The sequence below is a fragment of the Nerophis ophidion genome, linkage group LG03 (genome assembly GCF_033978795.1).
Source record: "Nerophis ophidion isolate RoL-2023_Sa linkage group LG03, RoL_Noph_v1.0, whole genome shotgun sequence".
Lineage (NCBI taxonomy): Eukaryota > Metazoa > Chordata > Actinopteri > Syngnathiformes > Syngnathidae > Nerophis > Nerophis ophidion.
Genome location: NC_084613.1, coordinates 73,276,457 through 73,296,835, shown reverse-complemented (window position 1 = coordinate 73,296,835; position 20,379 = coordinate 73,276,457). Strand labels below are relative to the sequence as shown.

Sequence of the window (20,379 nt, the reverse complement as noted above, 5' to 3'; positions counted from 1 at the left end):
ATACGCAAATACGGTATTAGCTTTCACTGTTATGCTGATGACACCCAACTCTACATGCCCCTAAAGCTGACCAACACGCCGGACTGTAGTCAGTTGGAAGCGTGTCTTAATGAAATTAAACAATGGATGTCCGCTAACTTTTTGCAACTTAATGCCAAAAAAACGGAAATGCTGATTATCGGTCCTGCTAGACACCGACCTCTATTTAATAATACAACTTTAACATTTGACAACCAAATAATAAAACAAGGTGACTCTGTAAAAAATCTGGGTATTATCTTCGACCCAACTCTCTCCTTTGAGTCACACATTAAAAGCGTTACTAAAACGGCCTTCTTTCATCTCCGTAATATCGCTAAAATTCGCTCCATTTTGTCCACTAAAGACGCCGAGATCATTATCCATGCGTTTGTTACGTCTCGTCTCGATTACTGTAACGTATTATTTTCGGGTCTCCCAATGTCTAGCATTAAAAGATTACAGTTGGTACAAAAATGCGGCTGCTAGACTTTTGACAAGAACAAGAAAGTTTGATCATATTATGCCTGTACTGGCTCACCTGCACTGGCTTCCTGTGCACTTAAGATGTGACTTTAAGGTTTTACTACTTACGTATAAAATACTACACGGTCTAGCTCCAGCCTATCTTGCCGATTGTATTGTACCGTATGTCCCGGCAAGAAATCTGCGTTCAAAAGACTCCGGCTTATTAGTGATTCCTAGAGCTCAAAAAAAGTCTGCGGGCTATAGAGCGTTTTCCGTTCGGGCTCCAGTACTCTGGAATGCCCTCCCGGTAACAGTTCGAGATGCTACCTCAGTAGAAACATTTAAGTCTCATCTTAAAACTCATCTGTATACTCTAGCCTTTAAATAGACCTCCTTTTTAGACCAGTTGATCTGCCGCTTCTTTTCTTTCTCCTATGTCCCCCCCTCCCTTGTGGAGGGGGTCCGGTCCGATGACCATGGATGAAGTACTGGCTGTCCAGAGTCGAGACCCAGGATGGACCGCTCGTCGGGACCCAGGATGGACCGCTCGCCTGTATCGGTTGGGGACATCTCTACGCTGCTGATCCGCTTGAGATGGTTTCCTGTGGACGGGACTCTCACTGCTGTCTTGGAGCCACTATGGATTGAACTTTCACAGTATCATGTTAGACCCGCTCGACATCCATTGCTTTCGGTCCCCTAGAGGGGGGGGGTTGCCCACATCTGAGGTCCTCTCCAAGGTTTCTCATAGTCAGCATTGTCGCTGGCGTCCCACTGAATGTGAATTCTCCCTGCCCACTGGGTGTGAGTTTTCCTTGCCCTTTTGTGGGTTCTTCCGAGGATGTTGTAGTCGTAATGATTTGTGCAGTCCTTTGAGACATTTGTGATTTGGGGCTATATAAATAAACATTGATTGATTGATTGACCTTCCATATGAGGACCGGTGGACATAAATCATGGTCCCAATACGGGAAAAAAACATTGCATCTAAGAGAGAATGTCTCATTTGCACCCCTGGTGGTGAAATCTATCAAAATTAGGTTGCCCCCAAAAGGGGGGGATATTTTTAAATTGACTGTTTGTCGCTTTTAAAAGTGCTCCCCCTCTGGTCATTAAAAAACAATTACCAACGAAAACTTTAAAAAAAAGAAAAAATAAACTAGCAGTTTTTTCTCTCACAATGTGTCGACTTTTTTCTTATAAAATTGGGAACCATTTCTCATATTCTTTCTGTTTCTGTAATATTGCAATATTTTCTCAGAAAATTATTACTTTGTCTATGCAAAATGGTGACTTTTGTCATGTAAAATTCCAACTTTTATCACACAATATTGTTGTTGTTCTTGTAAAACAGTGACATATTGTGAGTAAAATTATGACTTTTGTCATTATTTTGCGGAGTAAAATTCCAACTGTTTTATTGCCAACTTTTTGAAATGTTCTTATAAAATTGTGACTTTTGTCGACTCTTTTCATAAAATTGCCTACATTTTAAGCATTTCTTGTAAAATTGCGACTGGTATATTGGTAAAATTCCAACATTTATCATAATATTTCACAAATGTTCAGTTTTTCTTGTAAATTTGTGACCTTTTTCTTGTGAAATTGTGACCTTTTTCTTGTGAAATTCCAAGTCATTTTTCACAACAAGCGTTTTTACATTTGCATAGTATGTATATATTGTTAATGTTATAAATACAAATCTTTATATATCTAGAAAGGGTGGTCCCAAAGAGGTAGGCATTATTCGGAGGTCTCAGGAAGGCAACAAATACAAGAATATGTGTGTGTGTGCGTGTGTGTGTGTGTGTGTGTGTGTGTGTGTGTGTGTGTGTGTGTGTGTGTGTGTGTGTGTGTGTGTGTGTTTGTATTTCTACCCTACTTGAGACATCAAAGTACCTTCCATATGAGGACCGGTGGACATAAATCATGGTCCCAATACAGGAAAAAAACCTTGCATCTAATAGAGAATGTCTCACTTGCACCCCCGGTGGTGAAATCTATCAAAATTAGGTTGCCCCCAAAAAGGGGGGATATTTTTAAATTGACTGTTTGTTGATTTTAAAAGTTCTCTCCCTCTGGTTAACATGTGTGTAAGAAATTAAAATGTGCCCCCTTTTGGCCAAAATTTACAAAATAAATATGTATAAGTTAAGTTAAAGTTAAGTAAAAGTACCAATGATTGTCACACACACACGAGGTGTGGCGAAATTATTCTCTGCATTTGACCCATCACCCTTGACCACACCCGGGAATCATTTTTGGTGATATATAGAGACATCCTGTAATAACTTGAAGTAAATAATGAGGATTAAAATCCAATTACAAACAAAAAATCCCCAAAAATATAAATAAACTAAAAGCAGTCTTTTTCTCACAATGTGTCGACTTTTTTGTTATAGAATTGGAAAGAATTTCTCCTATTGTTTCTGTTTCTGTAATATTGCAATATTTCCTCGTAAAATTGATGTAAAATTAATACTTTTTCATGCAAAATGGTGACATTTGTCATGTAAAATTGTGATTTTTATCACACAATATTGTTGTTGTTCTTGTAAAACAGTGACATATTTTGAGAAAAATAATGACTTTTGTCATAATTTTGCAGAGTAAAATTCTGACTATTATTGTAATATTGCCATCATTTTAAAGTTTTCTTATATAATTTTGACTTTTGTCGACTCTCTTCATAAAATTGCCAACATTTTAAGCATTTCTTTTAAAACTACGACTGGTATATTAGTAAAATTCCAACATTTATCATAGTATTGCACAAATTTTCACTTTTTCTTGTAAAATTCTGACTTGCGTTGACTAAAATGACGACTTGTTTTATTAGCACTCTAATCTTTTTAGGAATCTGCTGCAAAAATGTTTGTCACCCAAGTTTTGAACCGAAGTAGGGAGCCGGTATGGTGTCATTCCCGGGCCGGATTTGGTCCCTGAGTCACTAGTTGAAAATTTCTGCTGTGCAACGATACAATAATAAGAATTCTATTATCAAAAACATCCTTGATTATTGACGGATACCGATATCAATTCGATACCAGAGATAATAATACATCAATATGACTTATTTTGTAGGGTGGAATGTTAGAAAAGACTTGTTCAAGAATATGTTGTTGTGCTGGAAAGAAGTGCTTGAGCAAAATCTGGAATAGACTGTATAATATTTAGTTGTCCTATATTGTTTTCTTAAACTTCTGACTCAGTATCATTTGCGAGTATGCATTCATGTTAGTTTGTCCTCGATGTGTTGCCTTAGTCAGGTCTTTGCCGTCAAGTTGAATTTGCCAGTCTTTTCTTTGTTGAGCCCTACAATGTATTTATACTGTAATTATTGTACTTATTAGGTACCAGCTGTTTGCTTGTAACATGCATCTTAGTTGTAGTTTTTATTACCAAAGGTGGTGGTGTTGAAATTGCCATGTAAAAATGTGAATACTAATCAATAGCATGTCTATGTCTAAGACATGGCCAATATAAAATATAATAGAATAGAATGGACTTTATTGTCATTATATTTGCATATAACGACATTAAGTACTCCAACTTAAGGTGCAGTAGTTGGAACAAATATGGGATGAAAATAAATTACACAAGAAGTAATAAAGAGAAAACTAAGAATTGAAATAAATAGACTACTATCCAATAAAAATAATAAGCAATCCTGTACAATATGCAAAACAATATACAAAATACTGTACAATATACAGAACAAGACAAAAGTACGGGAGTGATAACAATCAGTGTCGGATGTATTGCACTCGAAGGGTAATATAAATAATATAAATTAACATCGAGCTAGGAAACTTGAATGGGGACAACTTGTTAGTTGTCAGCTAAGCTAGCAAGATTTTTTTTGTAGTGTGAGCAGAACAGACTGCTTGTATTAGAGGTTTTTGATTCAGGGTGATATCATACTTGCCAACCATCCTGGATTTTCCGGGAGACTCCCGAAATTCAGCATCTCTCCCGAAAACCTCCCAGGACAAATTTTCTTCCGAAAATCTCCCGAAATTCAGGCGGAGCTGCAGGCCACGCCCCCCTAGCTCCATGAGGACCTGAGTGACATGTCTGAGAGCGCATCTGCCTGCCCAATGACGTTATAACTGTAGAATGATCGAGGGCGAGTTCTTGGTTTCTTATATGGGTTTACTGTTAGGCAGTTTCATTAACGTCCTCCCAGCGCAGTAACAACACACAACAACAACAGTCACGTTTACGTCTAACACTCTACCGTAAGGCAGTTCGTCTGCCGTAAACAGCATGTGACACTCTTAAACAGGACAATACTGTCATCTACTGTACACGATGCACCACAACACCTCCAGGCAACTTCAACCATTTAATCCTCCTCCATTCACATCACATCTCCCCGGATTGTAAATAACCTAATGTAAATAATTCGAATATATTTCTAATATATATACTTGTTCCTATGCTATGTGAACTCACTATGTTCTCTGCTGGCTGTACATATCCTACTAAGTCACACCTACACTGTTTCAATGTACATTTCTCTGTTGATGCAATTGTTGATGACCGAAGTACAACCAAAGCTCCTCATCCCACCCCCCGGACTGTAAATAATTCAATGTATATACCATGATGATTAACTTGTGTGATGACTGTATTATGCTGATAGTATATATTTGTGGGGCTTCACGGTGGCAGAGGGGTTAGTGCGTCTGCCTCACAATACGAAGGTCCTGCAGTCCTGGGTTCAAATCCAGGCTCGGGATCTTTCTGTGTGGAGTTTGCATGTTCTCCCCGTGAATGCGTGGGTTCCCTCGGGGTACTCCCACCTCCAAAGACATGCACCTGGTGATAGGTTGATTGGCAACACTAAATTGGCCCTAGTGTGTGAATGTGAGTGTGAATGTTGTCTGTCCGTCTGTGTTGGCCCTGCGATGAGGTGGCGACTTGTCCATGGTGTACACCGCCTTCCGCCGGATTGTAGCTGAGATAGGCACCAGCACCCCCCGCCACCCCAAAAGGGAATAAGCGGTAGAAATGGATGGAAAATGGATATATATTTGTACCATGAATTGATTAACGTGGACCCCGACTTAAACAAGTTGAAAAACTTATTCGAGTGTTACCATTTAGTGGTCAATTGTACGGAATATGTACTGTACTGTGCAATCTACTAATAAAAGTTTCAATCAATCAATCATGCATTTGTGACAATAATATCTACTTTAGAAAATACACAACTGCGCACACAACAGCTGTAAAAAATATACTACTCCACTCTTAACCACGCTTCAACCACGCCACCCGGCCCCAACCACGCCCCGCCCTACCCCCACCCCCGACCACGCCCCTCAACCCCCCACCTCCCGAAATCGGAGGTCTCAAGGTTGGCAAGTATGGGTGATATACTCCTAATTTTAATCAGACCAATATGCGATATCAATATTTGATCGGGACACCTCTATCAAAAACTGATTAGCAGGTCCGAACAACTACAGTACATGTACTGATCTTTTTATTTTATTTTAAAGTTTTCCAAGTTTATTCACAATACCATATAACAATTACAATAGTGGTGAGTATCATCATTTAAAGATGTTGGTACGTGAAAGGGTCTCCCAAATAAGCTAGAAGAAGCTTTTGACAGGGGGTCCAAAGGACAATATATACATGGAAAGATGGAACATGGTAGCAAGCACAACAACAAAAATCAAAAACAAAACAGCAACAAAGCTATTTGATAAACACAAGATAATAGTACTAAAGCAAGCATACACATACATACATACATTCATTCAACCATGCAAAACCCAACAGTAGTCTACCCCACATGAGGCATTAAAGATATGTGGTTAATAGGTAATTTTTCAGTTTCTTTTTGAAGTTACAGAATGGATACAGCATCTTGAGGCTCTCATTAAGCTGGTTCCAAATCTTTGGTCCTCTGCATACAACACTGTGAGCGGTTCAAGCCAGTAAACGATGTTTACCTGATATCAGATCTAAGTTACGAGTGTTGTGGGCATGCTGGGGATGGTAGATAGGAACCAAGCTACAGAGCCTAAGATTCAGCCTGTAAATGACTTGATAGGTTAAACAAGCATTTTGATAAATATTGAACTCTGTCAGTCTTAAGAGATGATATTTATGAAATAGATGACGAGTGGGGGCATTAAACTTGGACCATGACAGGGCCCGTATGATTTTCTTTTGCATGGATTCTAATTTGTGAAGGTAGGTAGGGAAGGTGTTACACCAGATGATATTACAGTAGTTTAGATGTGGTTCAAAGAGAGTTTTGTATAAGGTAAGTAGAGCATAAAGAGGAAGATAATAACGAAGGTGAAAGAACAGGCCAACATATTTGGCAAATTTGTTTAACTTTTCTTGTTATCTTTTCCAGTGGCGGTCCAGACCAACTTGGCCCCTCCAAAGAAGGCCCAGTCCGGCATGGTGAAGTCCAGCCTGGTCCAGGCCAGCGTTGCCACCATGCAGAATCCGATGGGTTGCGAGCCCAAGGCCAACGGTCACTGTGCGCTGCCTCGCCTCTCCATCTCCTCGCGCTCGGCCAGTGTGGTGGCCAGCATGGATGCCAGCTGCGATGGCTCGACAGGTCTGGCGGCGCTCCACTCGGTCATGAAGTGGAAGACGGTCCTGGCTGTGTTCGTGGTGGTGGTCCTGTACCTGGTGTGTGGCGGTCTGGCGTTCAGGGCGCTGGAGCAGCCGTTTGAGAGCGACCAAAAGACGAGCATCACCATGGAGAAGGCTTCTTTCCTGGCTAGACATCCATGTGTTACGCCGGATGAACTGGAGGCTCTCATCAAGGTGAGTTGATGACAGCAATTTTATGGATAATTGGGTTGATTTATTATGCTTTCATTGGTTGGTCACTTTCCCGGGAGTTCATTCCTTTAGTGTCATCGGAGAAAATTAAGTCTTTAACCTTTATGTCCGTTATATAAAAGCTAATATATATCATCAGCAAAAGTGCAAGGTGGGATGTGTCGTTTCAATGGCAATCTGGTGGTTAATTACCAGGATTACGCAACAACTACATTACTGCCAGAGGATCTTGGATTAGGGTTTTGGAAGTATAATTTCCTAAAAGCAGAATAGACAAACCGTATTAACAATCACCACGGTAACATTACCGACGGAAAAAAACGTGACATACTAACATGAAAATAAGACACTTTAACGCAGGGGTGTCAAACTCAAATACAGAGTGGGCCAAAATTTAAAACTGAACAAAGGTTTGGGTTGAACAAATTAAACTTTTAATAGGGACTCAAACAAGTTTTGCAATGAGGATCTTTGACTAGTGTTTCGCAGTAAGTTTCTAAAAAAGAGCAGAACACTGTTGTATGGGGGGTCTTTAACTAGCATTTTGCAGAAGTTGCTCCTTTTGCATAAAGGACCTTTGATTTGCCTTTTTCACAAAGATCCTTAAAAACAGCTGAGTGCTTTTGTTGTATGGAGGATCTTTAACTAGCGTTTCTGTAGAAGGTGCATGGGGATACGATACCACATTATGGAATGTTTACAATAAAAAAACAATAAAGATGAAATGATGATTAATATTTGAAAGTATTTCCCACAGGTTGGTGAACATTTTACTTATACAGATCCTTATCCTCTGTGATGAGTTGGCGACTTGTCCAGGCTGTACAGCAGCCTATCCCAGTACCTGGGATAGGCTGCAGCGCCCTCCGCGACCCCGAAGGGAATAATCGGTAGAAAATGGATGGATGGATAGATTCTTATCCTATAACTGCTACCAATGATTGTTTCCTTGATAAAAATGAATAAAGGCTAAAACGAAACAAAAAGTCCAAAAAATATTTAAAAAGCCAGTCTTTTGAATGGCTCCTGGAAAAGAATGTCTCTGCCACATCCAGCTCCCTTCCGAAATTTGTATAGTTTGCCATCTGTTCGGTACCTCAGGTTGACACCAAACTCCTCGTCTCTGAAGTTGTCTGTGTTTATGGCAGAAAAGATGAGGTTGAACTACATTGGTGCCAAGACGGCGTGGCGCAGTGGAAGAGTGGCCGTGCGCAACCCGAGCGTCCCTGGTTCAAATCCCACCTAGTACCAACCTCGTCACGTCCGTTGTGTCCTGAGCAAGACACTTCACCCTTGCTCCTGATGGGTGCTGGTTAGCGCCTTGCATGGCAGCTCCCTCCATCAGTGTGTGAATGTGTGTGTGAATGGGTAAATGTGTAAGTAGTGTCAAAGCGCTTTGAGTACCTTGAAGGTAGAAAAGCGCTATACAAGTACAACCCATTTATTTATCATTTAAGACATAGCCTTGCTTGCCTCTGTTTGTGACTGGGGAATTGGTCAGCGGATTCTCCGCTGTCCTGGACTCTGGCTTGCATGCCCTCGTAGAACTGCCTCACCAAAGCGTTTAATTTCATTGGGCAACCATGCTATGCCATAATCTTCCACAGACCCTGTCTGCCGACGGTGTCAAAGGCCTTGGTCAGGTCGACATAGGTGGAGAACAGGCCGGAGTTCTGCTCCTGAAACTTCTCTTGAAGCTGCCAAGCAGTGAACACCACGTCGATGGTTCCTCGCTCCTTGTGGAATCCACACTGGCTTTCAGGCAGGAGTCCTTGGTCAAAGTGGGCTGTGAGGCTGTTAAGCACGATCCTGGCAAGGATCTTTCCTGTGATGGTGATCAGGGATATGCCTCTGTGGTTGTCACAGGCCTGTGTGTTTCCTTTACTTACTTACTTAGGCCTGAGTAGTCCCTGAGGAACATAGGCCTTTGATGAAAGCCTTCCATCCATTCCGGTCGTATTCTTCGGTCGAGTTGTTGCCATGACAGCCCCTCAGCCCTCACCTCATGCTTCCTTTGCCCTTGTACATATGTATGATGGAAGCCCAAAAATTGGCTTATTGTATTTGTTTTGACAATTCAGCCTACAAGCCAGTTTAGTTTTTCCAACATTAAATTTGGTGGGCATGCCAATTGAGAGAATACCAACATAAAAAGCACGAATAACCTCATGCTTGAAAAGACATGGGAAATTCTAAATTTTGGTTTAGAGCGGAAATTATTGGACATTTTTTATCCAACTTCTTGTCCTACAGATTTTGTTGGATTGCTGCCAGACTTGAACCACATATGCTGCTTGGATGGTCGTATGTACATTGCGAAGGATTTCAGGGTTTGTCGTTGCATGTGGGCGGAGCACACCGGGGAAGTTAAACGCCTACTGAAATTAGATTTTCTTATTTAAACGAGAATAGCAGGTCCATTCTATGTGTCATACTTGATCATTTCGCGATATTGCCATATTTTTTCTGAAAGGATTTAGTAGAGAACATCGACGATAAAGTTCGCAACTTTTGGTCGCTACAAGAAAAGCCTTGCCTTTACCGGAAGTATGTGTGCGTGACGTCACGAGTTGCAGGGCTCCACACATATTCACAACATTGTTTATAATGGGAGCCACCAGCAGTAAGAGCAATTCGGACCGAGAAAGCGACAATTTCCCCATTAATTTGAGCGAGGATGAAAGATTCGTCAATTACGATATTGATAGTGAAGGACTAGAAAAAAAAAAAAAAGTGACGGCTCCGGGAGGCGGCAAAGTGAGCATTTCAGATGTAATTAGACACATTTACTAGGATAATTCTGGAAGATCCCTTATCTGCTTATTGTTTTAATAGTATTTTAGTGAGATTTTAAAGATTGAAAAGACATACCTCGAGGTCGGAAGGCTGCTGTGAACACGCAGTGTCTCAGAGAGAAGCCGAGGAGCCAAGCTCACAGCTGCCTTTTTTGACAGCTGCTGCAGGAGGATGAATAATCCACTGATGTCTCCGGTAAGACATATAACACAATTTCCCCATCCAAAAACATGCTGGTTGACGTAGAGAAACATGTTCGCTTGACCGCTCTGTGTTAAAAACAAAGAAATACCGGCTGTGTCTCGGTGCTAAAGACAGCTGCAATCCACCGCTTTCCACCAACAACCTTGTTCTTTATAGTCTCCATTATTAAATGACCAAATTGCAAAAGATTCAGCAACACAGATGTCCAAAATACTGTGTAATTATGCGGTTAAAGCAGAGGACTTTTAGCTGCGAGTGGTGCAGCGCTAATATTTCCTGACAGTCCGTGACGTCATGCGTACGCGTCATCATTCCACGACGTTTTCAACAAGAAACTCGCGGGAAATGTAAAATTGCAATTTAGTAAACTAAAAAGGCCGTATTGGCATGTGTTGCAATGTTAATATTTCATCATTCATATACAAACTATCAGACTGCGTGGTGGGTAGTAGTGGGTTTTAGTAGGGCTTTAAATGACCTGCGATAAATGCAAAAAAGTGATGGCCCATAGAACTTTATGTATGCAATATCAGAACAAGTCCTTACAATTTTTGTTTGTCACTGGCGAGGAATCGCTATGAGACAGTTCTTTTCTTTTCTTTGGTATACATTAGTATACATTTGCTTTAATTGAGAACTCCGTCGATGTTCTGTATTCATTCAAAATGTTTCAATATTTCACAATGACGGTTATACGTACTTTCTTGGTTATGTAAAATATAATTATATAAATCATATAAAAGAAATATCCGCTATGTGTGGAGACAGCAGTAGAATTATACAGACAGTCATACTGTACTCCCACAATCTTGGCTGCTCGACAGTAAAATGTCACAAGCAACAAGAACCTCAAAATTATCTTCAGGGAGGTTGCCGTTGAGCTACCCATGATGCTCAGTGACACTTCACATGTGTTGCTTACACTGCAAAAACTGAAATCTAAGTAAGATTAAATATCTCAAATAAGGGGTGATATTTTCTTATACTCTTTCAGATACGATAATTCTTCTCACTAAGCAGATTTTATGTTAGTGTTTTACTTGTTTTAAGGGTTTTGGTCCTAAATTATCTCAGTAAGATATTACATATAGCTTGTTGTCGAGATTTTATGACCTATATTGAGTAAAACATGCTTGAAACTATAGAACATGGGTGTCAAACTCAGGCCCGCGGGCCAAATTTGGCCCGCCGTTTAATTTAATTTGGCCCTTGAGGCAATATCAAATTAACATTAGAGCTGGCCCGCCGGTAACACTAAATTCACCGCTAATACTCATACTTGCCAACCCTCCCGATTTTCCCGGGAGACTCCCGAAAATCTCCCTGGGCAACCATTCTCCCGATTTCCACCCGGACAACAATATTGGGAGCGTGCCTTAAAGGCACTGCCTTTAGCGTCCTCTACAGCATGTCGTCACGTCCTCTTTTCCTCCATATAAACAGCGTGTTGGCCAAGTCACATAATATATGCGGCTTTCACACACACATATGCGAATGCCATGCATACTTGGTCAACAGCCATACAGGTCACACTGAGGGTGGCCATATAAAAAACTTTAACATTGTTACAAATATGCGCCACACTGTGAACCCACACCAAACAAGAATGACAAAACACATTTCGGGAGAACAACCGCACCGTAACACAACATAAACACAACAGAACAAATTCCCAGAACCCCTTGCAGCACTAACTCTTCCAGAACGCTACAATATACACCCCCGCTACCACCAAACCCCGCCCACCTCATTTTTATTTTATTTTTAAATTTATTAGCCTGTGGAAAAAGTTAATGTTGATATTTACCTCAGAAGGCTGCAAATAGAAAAGAGGCATTAATTTTTTAAATTGCATTTTATTTAATATACCACGGATGTTTTTCCGTTTGTTTTTTGAAAGTTGATTTTGCACTATTATGTTATATAAGCCCTGCCTGTTCAATGGGAGGAAGCCGGAGTCCCCGGAGGGAACCCACGCAGTCACGGGGAGAACATGCAAACTCCACACAGAAAGATCCCGAGCCCGGGATTGAACCCAGGATTACTCAGGACCTTCATATTGTGAGGCAGATGCACTAACCCCTGTGACACCGTGCTGCCCTATTTAAGCCTTCCTTGTTCAATATTCATTGCAAAACTTGTTTGGGTCCCTATTAAAAGGTTGATTTGTTCAACCTTGGCCCGCAGCTTTGTTCAGTTTTAAATTTTGGACCACTCTGTATTTGAGTTTGACACCCCTCCTATAGAATATCAACTCTTGCAAACCTGTGTCATCAACACTCACCAGTATAAAACTACTTTTCTAAAGTAATATTTTTTTTATTTCAAGCATGCTTGAACTATTAACGTGGACCCTGACTTAAACAAGTTGAAAAACTTATTGGGGTGTTACCATTTAGTAGTCAATTGTACGGAATATGTACTGTACTGTACAATCTACTAATAAAAGTTTCAATCAATCAATGGGGAAAAAAAAATCATGACTTTGACACAATTGTGTCTCATATTAAAACAGATGACAGCCAAACGGACTTTGCTGTTTTATTTTTAATGAAACAATAGAAAATACGTACTCATATAGTAGTACAGTTGTTATTAGTGGGAATATACTTATTTTAAGGTATTTTGGGGTTCATTGAGGTTAGCTAATTTTACTTGTTTTGGAAAGTCTTAACAAGCCAAATTTTCTTGTTCTATTGGCAGATAATTTTGCTTGGTTCAAATAAAATACCCCTAATTTTTCAAATCAAATATAATCAAATCAACTTTATTTATAGAGCACATTTAAAATTTACCACAGGGGTAGCCAGAGGAAGGAATAAAAGTAAGTTTTTAAGAGAGATTTAAAAACAGGAAGAGAGGAGGCTTGTCTAATACTCAGAGGTAGGTCGTTCCAGAGCTTGGGAGCAGCAGCGGCGAAAGCTCTGTCACCTGTAAGTTTCAGCCTTGTGTCAGGGACCGTCAGTAGCAGCTGATCGGCTGATCTTAGGGATCGGGTGGGGCAGTAAGGCTGAAGGAGGTCGGAGAGATATGTCGGCGCGAGGTTGTTTAGACATTTAAAAGCAAATAGAAGGAGTTTAAAATTGATTCGAAAACGCACAGGGAGCCAGTGAAGGGACGCTAATATAGGTGTGATGTGCTCAGGTCTGCGGGTCTGTGTTAGCAGACGAGCAGCAGAGTTCTGCACGAGCTGCAGGCGGGCGAGCGAGGCCTGGCTAATGCCTACATACAGGGCATTGCCGTAGTCTAAACGATTCGAGATAAAGGCGTGGATTAATTTCTCGAGATCATGTCCTGATAGAAGCGGTTTCACTTTCGCTATTCGGCGTAATTGATAAAAGCTTTTTTGAACGACGCTGCTGATTTGTTTTTCGAATTTAAAATCTGAGTCGAACTTTACCCCCAGGTTTGTGACACAGTCGCTGAGATACGGGGTCAGAGTGCCGAGGTCAACGTTGGGGGACGGAGAGCGACTTGGACCGAACAACATAACTTCTGTTTTGTCTTCATTTAGGCTCAGGAAGTTAGCTGAAAGCCAGGCTTTGATGTCGTGCAGGTAGTCAGTGAGACGTTGAACCGTGTTATTTTTGTGCCATGGGAAAATAGATCTGGCAATCATCGGCATGAAAATGAAATGCAATACCATACTTCCTAAAAATAGAACCAAGGGGGAGAATGTAAAGCGCAAATAAGATTGGGGCAAGGTTTGAGCCCTGGGGGACCCCGTGTGGTAAAGAAACTGCGGAAGACATAAAACTGTCTATTTTTACACAAAAACTCCTGTCGGCTAGATACGAGCGGAACCAGTTGAGGGCGCCGCCCTTAATACCCACACAGTTCTCAAGACGAATGATTTGTATTTTTCTTTTTTCTGTTTGAACACTGACGTTTTGTAGTCTATCCAGACTAGACGTTCTTCCTCCGTTACATAAACACAACACAAAAGGTGTCTTGGGAGTTTATCTTTCTTGGTTTTGTCTTTGGGGCTTCACGGTGGCAGAGGGGTTAGTGCGTCTGCCTCACAATACGAAGGTCCTGCAGTCCTGGGTTCAAATCCAGGCTAGGGATCTTTCTGTGTGGAGTTTGCATGTTCTCCCCGTGAATGCGTGGGTTCCCTCCGGGCTCTCCGGCTTCCTCCCACTTCCAAAGACATGCACCTGGGGATAGGTTGATTGGCAACACTAAATTGGCCCTAGTGTGTGAATGTGAGTGTGAATGTTGTCTGTCTATCTGTGTTGGCCCTGCGATGAGGTGGCGACTTGTCCAGGGTGTACCCCGCCTTCCGCCCGATTGTAGCTGAGATAGGCGCCAGCGCCCCCCGCGACCCCAAAAGGGAATAAGCGGTAGAAAATGGATGGTTTAGTCACAATCCCTACAGAGAGCATCACTTAAAAGTCTCTATTGATTTTTTTTTGCCGCTCAGAGTTTTTTTTTTCAAGACCGTTGGAACAACGCCCACACATTTCAAATACATTTCCACGGATGAAAAATGTGTGAAATATCAGGAACATTCTGTTCCTTCTCATCCATCCAAAGATCTCTAAAGGTTCTATTTTTTGCCCCCGTAAACCATGTGACCTTCTCTTACAGTTTTATATCAGTCATTGCAGCCATAAATTTAAAACCTTGAAAATGAAGCGTGTGGCAAATATCTCATAAAATGCACCGAGAACCGTGACACAGTGTTGATTTAAACACTTGTGAAGCATGCGGTGTCACTCAAAACATCTAATTTGTCCCATCACATTCAAGTCATTATGCTAATTAGGAAAATCAGTGGCCACAGCAAGACTAATTGAGGCGTTTTGCGGCTGTGAGGAATACCTAATTTTAAATCAAAGCATTTGAGAGCACAGCATTCAATGTGTCAAACGTCAGGTGGAAAATATTTGAAAAGCAATTTGTGCTGCTTGTAATGGGAACAGGTGATCTGACACAGAAGCTATAGAGATGGAAAATGTTTTTTTCCTTAAGTAAAATAGAAATCCATCCATCCATCCATCATCTTCCGCTTATCCGAGGTCAGGTCGCGGGGGCAACAGCCTAAGCAGGGAAACCCAGACTTCCCTCTCCCCAGCCACTTCGTCTAGCTCTTCCCGGGGGATCCCGAGGCGTTCCCAGGCCAGCCGGGAGACATAGTCTTCCCAACGTGTCCTGGGTCTTCCCCGTGGCCTCCTACCGGTTGGACGTGCCCTAAACACCTCCCTAGGGAGGCGTTCAGGTGGCATCCTGACCAGATGCCCGAAACACCTCATCTGGCTCCTCTCGATGTGAAGGAGCAGCGGCTTTACTTTGAGTACCTCCCAGATGGCAGAGCTTCTCACCCTATCTCTAAGGGAGAGCCCCGCCACACGGCGGAGGAAACTCATTTCGGCCGCTTGTACCCGTGATCTTATCCTTTCAGTCATGACCCAAAGCTCATGACCATAGGTGAGGATGGGAACGTAGATCGACCGGTAAATTGAGAGCTTTGCCTTCCGGCTCAGCTCCTTCTTCACCACAACGGATCGGTACAACGTCCGCATTACTGAAGACGCCGCACCGATCCGCCTGTCGATCTCACGATTCACTCTTCCCCCACTCGTGAACAAGACTCCTAGGTACTTGAACTCCTCCACTTAGAAATAGAAATCATATGTTCTAAATCCGAAAGAGTGGGACATATTCTAAATGCCACACTAGTGATCTGCAAGAAAGGCTGACACAGCTCTGGCACGTGAAAAAAATACCATAGATCCGCTGACTGCCGTGGAAGTAAACAACTTGCCGCTATGCCTACCCAGTGGCCTCGTGGTTAGAGCATCCGCCCTGAGATCGGTAGGTTGTGGGTTCAAAACCCAGCTGAGTCATACCAAAGACTATAAGAATGGGACCCATTACATCGCTGCTTGACACTAAGCACCATGGGGGTTAAAACAACAAAATTGATTCCCGGGTGTGGTTACCGCTGCTGTTAACTGCTCTCCTCACCTCCCAGGGAGGGAGGGTGATGGGTCAAATGCAGAGAATAATTTCGCCTCACCTTGTGTGTGTGTGACAATCATCGGTACTTAATCTTTAACTTTATCTGTAAAGGGGAACATTATCACAATTTCAAAAGGGTTAAAAACAATAAAAATCAGTTCCCAGTGGCTTGTTGTATTTTTTGAAGTTTTTTTCAAAATTTTACCGGTCTCGGAATATCCCTAAATAAAGCTTTAAAGTGCCTTATTTTCGCTATCTTCGAAACCACTATCCATTTCCCTGTGACGTCACACAGTGCTGCCAATGTAAACAAACAATGGGAATACCACAGCAAGATATAGTGACATTAGCTCGGATTCAAACTCGGATTTCAGCGACTTAAGCGATTCAACAGATTACGCATGTATTGAAACAGATGGTTAGAGTATGAAAGTATTGAAGAAGAAACTGAAGCTATTGAGCAAATAGCTATTGACGCTATTTATAGCCATAGCATGGCCGAATAGCTGCGTTGGCATCGCCGGTAAAATGTGCGGACCAAACGATCAGGACTTTCGCATCTTTTGACACTGGAGCAACTTAAATCCGTCGATTGGTAAGTGTTTTTTTCGCATTAAATGTGGGTGGAAGGAAACGTAATATGGTTGCAAATGCATCTACAGGTTATCCATACATCTCTGTACCATGTCTGCTTTAGCACCGCCGGTAAATAGCATGTTAGCATCGATTAGCTGGCAGTCAACATCAACAAAACTCACCTTTGTGATTTCATTGACTATCGTTGCAAATGCATCTGCAGGCTATCCATACATCTCTGTGCCATGTCTGCCGTAGCATCGCCAGCACATTCAATGGGGGTCTGGCGGCAGACACTTTCGCATCTTCGGGCCAGTGGTGCAACTTGAATCCCTCCCTGTTAGTGTTGTTACACCCTCCGACAACACACCGACGAGGCATGATGTCTCCAAGGTTCCAAAAAATAGTCAAAAAAACGGAAAATAACAGAGCTGAGACCCAATGTTTGTAACGTGTAGAAAATGAAAATGGCGGCTGTATTACTTCGGCGACGTCACGTTCTGACGTCATCGCCTCCAGCGCGATAAACAGAAAGGCGTTTAATTCACCAAAATTCACCCATCTAGAGTTCGGAAATCGGTTAAAAAAATATATGGTTCTTTTTCTGCACCATCAAGGTATATATTGACGCTTACATAGGTCTGGTGATAATGTTCCCCTTTAACGAACCCCTTTTTATTCTCTGGCTTTTAAAACTACGTGAGTTGTGTGGTCCTCTGTTACCCTCTGTGTTTTAAAATTTAGATTTTTATTTACTGTTTTAATTGGTTTCACCCTTAAAATCGTTTTTAATCATATTTATATTAAATTGGTTTTATATGTATTTATTTTTCATTATTTATTTTTTGTTTTTGTTTTTATTCAGTCATTGGTGGAGCTCAGGATAGTATTTGAATGTTGTTTTTAATATTGTTGTGCAGCACTTTGGGAACATTTTGTTGTTTAAATGTGCTTTATAAATAAAGTGGATTGGATTGGATTAGGGCTTCACGGTGGAAGAGGGGTTAGTGCAGGGGTCGGGAACCTTTTTGGCTGAGAGAGCCATGAAAGCCAAATATTTTAAAATGTATTTCCGTGAGAGCCATATCATATTTTTTAACATTGAATAAAACCAAAAATGCGTTCATTTTTTAAGTAAAACCAACATTTTTAGAGTATAATAAGTCTCTAATTATTTTTAATAACATTATTATTATCAGAACAGGTGCGGTTGAAACGGATGGATGGATTAAAATGCATGAGAATGTTTTATATTTTGAACGTTATTTTTAACATCGTGATTACCAGTGGAATTATTCATTACTTATCGTGTTAAGCAACGTCAGCTAAGATTTATCTGAGAGCCAGATGCAGTCATCAAAAGAGCCACATCTGGCTCTAGAGCCATAGGTTCACTACCCCTGGGTTAGTGTGTCTGCCTCACAATACGACAGTCCCGAGTAGTCAGGGGTTCAATCCCGGGCTCGGGATCCTTCTGTGTGGAGTTTGCATGTTCTCCCCGTGAATGCGTGGGTTCCCTCCGGGTACTCCGGCTTCCTCCCACCTCCAAAGACATGCACCTGGGGATAGGTTGATTGGCAACACTAAATGGTCCCTTGTGTGTGAATGTGAGTGTGAATGTTGTCTGTCTATCTTTGTTGGCCCTGTGATGAGGGGGCGACTTGTCCAGGGTGTACACGGCCTTCCGCCTAATTGTAGCTGGGATAAGCTCCAGAAAAATGGATGGATTGATGCATGGAACAAAGTATGACAGCTTTCAGGAATGATCTGAGGGACCAAAGTTGGGATAATGTAGGCAGTAAAAATGATGTAGATGATGCATATGGAATTGAAAAAAAAAATACTTTCACAATGCTGTCCATTGAAACAAATTGGTAAGAAGCAAAATAAAAACAATCAACCATGGATGACAAAAGGACTGAAAAATGCTTGTAACAAGAAAAATACATGATATAGAACATTTATAACACAAATATATACAGATGCAGAAAAAACAAAATGTGTAAGAACAAGAAAACTACCATCTATAACTTTTTTTAAATATTGTAGTAGCACTGGTCAATGATTCTCTTTATAACAGAAGTTTTTTTGCTGTTTTTAGGTACCTTCTGCAAAAGCACTAGTCAAAGTTCATGTCAAAGCACCATAGTTAAAGTTAAAGTACCAATGGTTGTCACACACACACTAGGTGTGGTGAAATGTGTCCTCTGCATTTGACCCATCCCCCTGTTCACCCCCTGGTAGGTGAGGGGAGCAGTGAGCAGCAGCGGTGGCCACGCCCGGGAATATTTTTTGTTGATTTAACCCCCAATTCCAACCCTTAATGCTAAGTGCCAAGCAGGGAGGTATTTATAGTCTTTGGTATGACTCGGCCGGGGTTTGAACTCACAACCACCCAATCTCAGGGCGGACACTCTAACCACTAGGCTACTGAGTAGACCACTAGTCAAAGATTCTCTATATGACACAAGTGCCCTGCTGTTTTTGGGACCTATACTGCAAAAACACTAATCAAAGATCCTCAAAAGGACTAGCGCATTCTGTTGTTTAAAAGAAAATACTGCCAAAGTTCTAGTCAAAGATCTTCTGTATAACAGGAGTGTGGAACTCACTTCTTAGCGGTCCCACTGACAGACACTTTACAGGACCAAAGCCTGCAGGTCTTAACAGAGTTTTAATGATCATGCGTTTTTTTTATCAAAAGTTTTCTCTCCCAGATCGTGCCTTTTCAGTCACATGCGTAACCGCTCTTCTTCTCTGCTCGCTGCTGCTTACTGTTAAAGACAACAGATGATTAGATGAACACAAACCACCTGTGAAATGTAATAACCTGCCAGCTGTGTCTCGCCATCAGCCCGATGATGCTCGTCCTCAGTACCATTGGACAGCGGCGGTGACTTTTCCTCCTGCAGGCAAAAATATTAAGGCAAAATACTAAATATACTTGTTACATTGTTTTTAAAGAAATTTTAGGCCTACTGCGCTACTGTATTTTAACATTGGTCATTAATGGTGATAAGTTTTCTTCTGAGGTGATACTTGGTAGAAAAAAAAATGAGAACCACTGCTTTATATGATGAGAACTTGTTTTTATTTAGTAATCTACTGCCGAAACCCTAACTAAAGAGTCTGTTACAGCAATTAAATGAGCTTAATGCTGTTTTTTTTCAAGAACTAACTGCGAATCATGGCACTTTTGGGGTGTTCTACTTTGCAGGTGCTTGTCATATGTTATAATAATGCTTTAATTAGCAGCCTCTCATCCTCGTTAACTTTGAATAACCCCGGCCAGGGAACCAATGGCATTCAATCTGCAGTGCTCCATTTTCCAAGACAATGGTTGTGTTCAGCGCTGCAATACTAAAAATATACGTTCCTATTTCTCCGCTAGCTTCGGTTGAACACGAGCGCCATTGCCGAATCTCGCACAAAGACCGTGCCAGTGTGAGCTTGTAGGAGAAATCAATGACGGCGCCTCCCAAGCACGGAAGGACCTTTAGCGTGGTGGGCTGAACGGGTCCGGGGGGAATC

The 20,379-nt window shown here is 41.5% G+C and overlaps 1 protein-coding gene across 2 annotated transcripts in view; it reads left to right on the top strand.

The window, feature by feature from the left end:
* kcnk10b (potassium channel, subfamily K, member 10b) overlaps positions 1 to 20,379 on the top strand; it is a 61,594-nt gene that overhangs the window by 9,418 nt on the left and 31,797 nt on the right. For both annotated transcript variants that reach the window (XM_061896033.1, XM_061896032.1), the window contains exon 2: positions 6,869 to 7,290. In XM_061896033.1, the coding sequence (XP_061752017.1) occupies positions 6,869 to 7,290 (422 nt within the window). The remainder of the gene's footprint in view (positions 1 to 6,868; positions 7,291 to 20,379) is intronic.